The 2,604-nt window shown below is 44.0% G+C and overlaps 1 protein-coding gene across 1 annotated transcript; it reads left to right on the top strand.

Moving 5' to 3' along the window:
- The first annotated feature begins 249 nt into the window (after window positions 1-249).
- Window positions 250-1,203, top strand: LOC102461220 (olfactory receptor 52B2-like). Its single transcript, XM_006120149.2, has one exon. The coding sequence runs from the start codon at window positions 250-252 to the stop codon at window positions 1,201-1,203; it is 954 nt and encodes a 317-aa protein (XP_006120211.2).
- Window positions 1,204-2,604: the final 1,401 nt, after the last annotated feature.

Genomic DNA, 2,604 nt, shown 5'->3' with positions numbered 1-2,604 from the left:
TCCTTCTGACCATTCAGTTTCTCTAGCTCCCTCTGAGGTTTTCTCTGGAGTTGACTATAGTCTTCTTAATCAAGCATCACCTGTGAATGTTGCCACCTCACTGCTCAACCCCCGTTTTGTATTGTTCATAATTATACATTATTCACCATACAATGTGTTAGAAAGCATGTAATCCCCCCTTCTCCATTCCTCTCGTCCTTTGCAGGTACCTTGCACATTTCGAAGAGTGATTCATGCTATGACAACTTAATGGGGGATTTCAACCTCACCCCCTCTGATCCTTCGGTGTTCATTCTAATGGGCATTTATGGTCTGGAAGCGGCCCACCTCTGGATCTCCATCCCGTTCTCTATGTGTTACATTATCAGCCTGCTGGGAAATGTCATGATTCTGTTTCTTGTATGCAAAGAGCAGACTCTGCACAAGCCGATGTACCTGCTGCTCTGCATGTTGGGGCTCACGGACATTGCCACGTCTACTCTAGTGGTGCCGAAGGCTCTGTGCATATTTTGGTTCAATTTGAAAGACATTACTCTGAGTGGCTGCCTCACCCAGTCGTTCTTCCTGAACATGGTTTTGGTTACACAATCATCTGTCCTCGTGACAATGGCCTTCGATCGCTATGTTGCCATATGTAAGCCTCTGAGATACCCCACCATCCTCACTAATGTACGAATAATGAAGCTAGGGCTAGTGGGTTTGGTTAGAGCTGCTCTTATCATTCTACCCCTACCCTTGCTCGTGAGCAGGCTGCCGTTCTGTACCAACCGCCTCATCCCCCAAATATACTGTGAGAGCATTGCTGTTGCAAAGCTTTCTTGTGGGGACATCACAGTCATCAGGATGTACGGTTTGGTGATAATGATCATAAATATGGGATTGGACCAGAGTCTCATCGCCCTTTCCTATGGTCTGATCATCAGGGCCGTCCTCAGAATATCTTCCAAGAAAGCCCACGAGAAAGCCCTCAGCACCTGCACAGCCCATCTCTGTGTGATGCTGTTATATTGTATTCCCAGCCTCTTCTCTGTGATGACACAGCGGTTTGGTCAGGGCATTGCTCCTCACGTTCACATCATCCTGGCCAACATCTATCTCCTTGTTCCTCCCATGCTCAACCCCATCATTTATGGGGTCCTAACCAAAGAGCTTCGTGAGAAATTGGGCAGGTACATGTGCAGAGTGTGGTCTGTTAAAGCTTAACTGAGCTGTTCTTCGTGAAAGATCAGAGTCCCACAAATTCCTTGTGCCTAATATCTAAATACTTCATCACCAAAGACTGCTCTCTCTTTCTGTTTTTCACCTGACTGCTGTCATGTCATCTGTGAGCTGCCAGCCTACTACATGCTTCCGTTCATCCTCTCCGTAGCTCCTAAACAACTGAAGAAAGTACAAATTCCTGATGTAAGGGAGCTTTCCATTAATCTCTCTGGTATGGTCTACACTAAAGGAGAAAGACAACTTAGACATGCAATTCCAGCTATGTTAATCATGTAGTTGTAGTCGATGTATCTTAAATCGTGTTTTCAGGCTATCCATTCAGCGGGAGGTCAATGGGAGCAAATGCTCCTGTCAAATGCTTACTCCTCATGAAGAGCAGGACTAGTGATACTCATGGAGGTGCCTTCACTAGACCCGATCATTCGAATACCAGCTGATGGACTGCAGCAACATCAATTTTCCGTGTAGTTTATATGTGGCGTCTGTGAACAGGATTCTTGAGCAGTTTGTTGAATGAAATCTAAACCTTCAATAGCCAAAGAGTAGAAAAACAGCAATGATCAACATCATTATCATATGTACCGTTGTCCAGCAAGCAAAATTTGCCTGATTTTCTTATGTCCAATCATTCAGGAAGCTGGGGGAATAAGCCAATTAATGACAAATTACTTCAACACAAAATATGGACAGTGTATTTTATCATGGAATGAAATCATAGAATCATAGAATCATAGAATAATAGGACTGGAAGGGACCTCAAGAGGTCATCGAGTCCAGCCCCCCGCCCTCAAAGCAGGAACAAGCTCCGTCTACACCATCCCTGACAGATGTCTATCCAACCTGTTCTTAAATATCTCCAGAGAGGGAGATTCCACCACCTCCCTTGGCAATTTATTCCAATATTTGACCACCCTGACAGTTAGGAATTTTTTCCTAATGTCCAATCTAAACCTCCCCTGCTGCACTTTAAGCACATTACTCCTTGTCCTGTCCTCAGAAACCAAGAGGAACAAATTTTCGCCTTCCTCCTTGTGATACCCTTTTAGATATTTGAAAACCGCTATCATGTCCCCCCTTAATCTTCTTTTTTCCAAACTAAACAAGCCCAGTTCATGAAGCCTGGCTTCATAGGTAATGTTCTCTAGACCTTTAATCATTCTTGTCACTCTTCTCTGTACCCTTTCCAATTTCTCCACATCTTTCTTAAAATGTGGCGCCCACAACTGGACACAGTACTCCAGCTGAGGCCTACCTAGCACAGAGTAGAGCGGCAGAATGACTTCACGAGTTTTGCTTACAAATATCAGAAATAATTTATTAGAAATGTCAGCGTCCTTTCATATGTTTTGGACAGTTTTTAGGCAATTTTTAAAGTACGCATTT

The sequence above is a fragment of the Pelodiscus sinensis genome, chromosome 1, assembly GCF_049634645.1.
Source record: "Pelodiscus sinensis isolate JC-2024 chromosome 1, ASM4963464v1, whole genome shotgun sequence".
Lineage (NCBI taxonomy): Eukaryota > Metazoa > Chordata > Testudines > Trionychidae > Pelodiscus > Pelodiscus sinensis.
The sequence above is the reverse complement of the archived record's forward strand: the minus strand, read 5'-3'. Positions and strand labels throughout refer to the sequence as shown.

What these genes read in the sequence shown, in the direction of transcription:
- LOC102461220 (XM_006120149.2), top strand. Translation starts at nt 250, where the DNA reads ATGGGGGATTTCAACCTCACCCCCTCTGATCCTTCGGTGTTCATTCTA.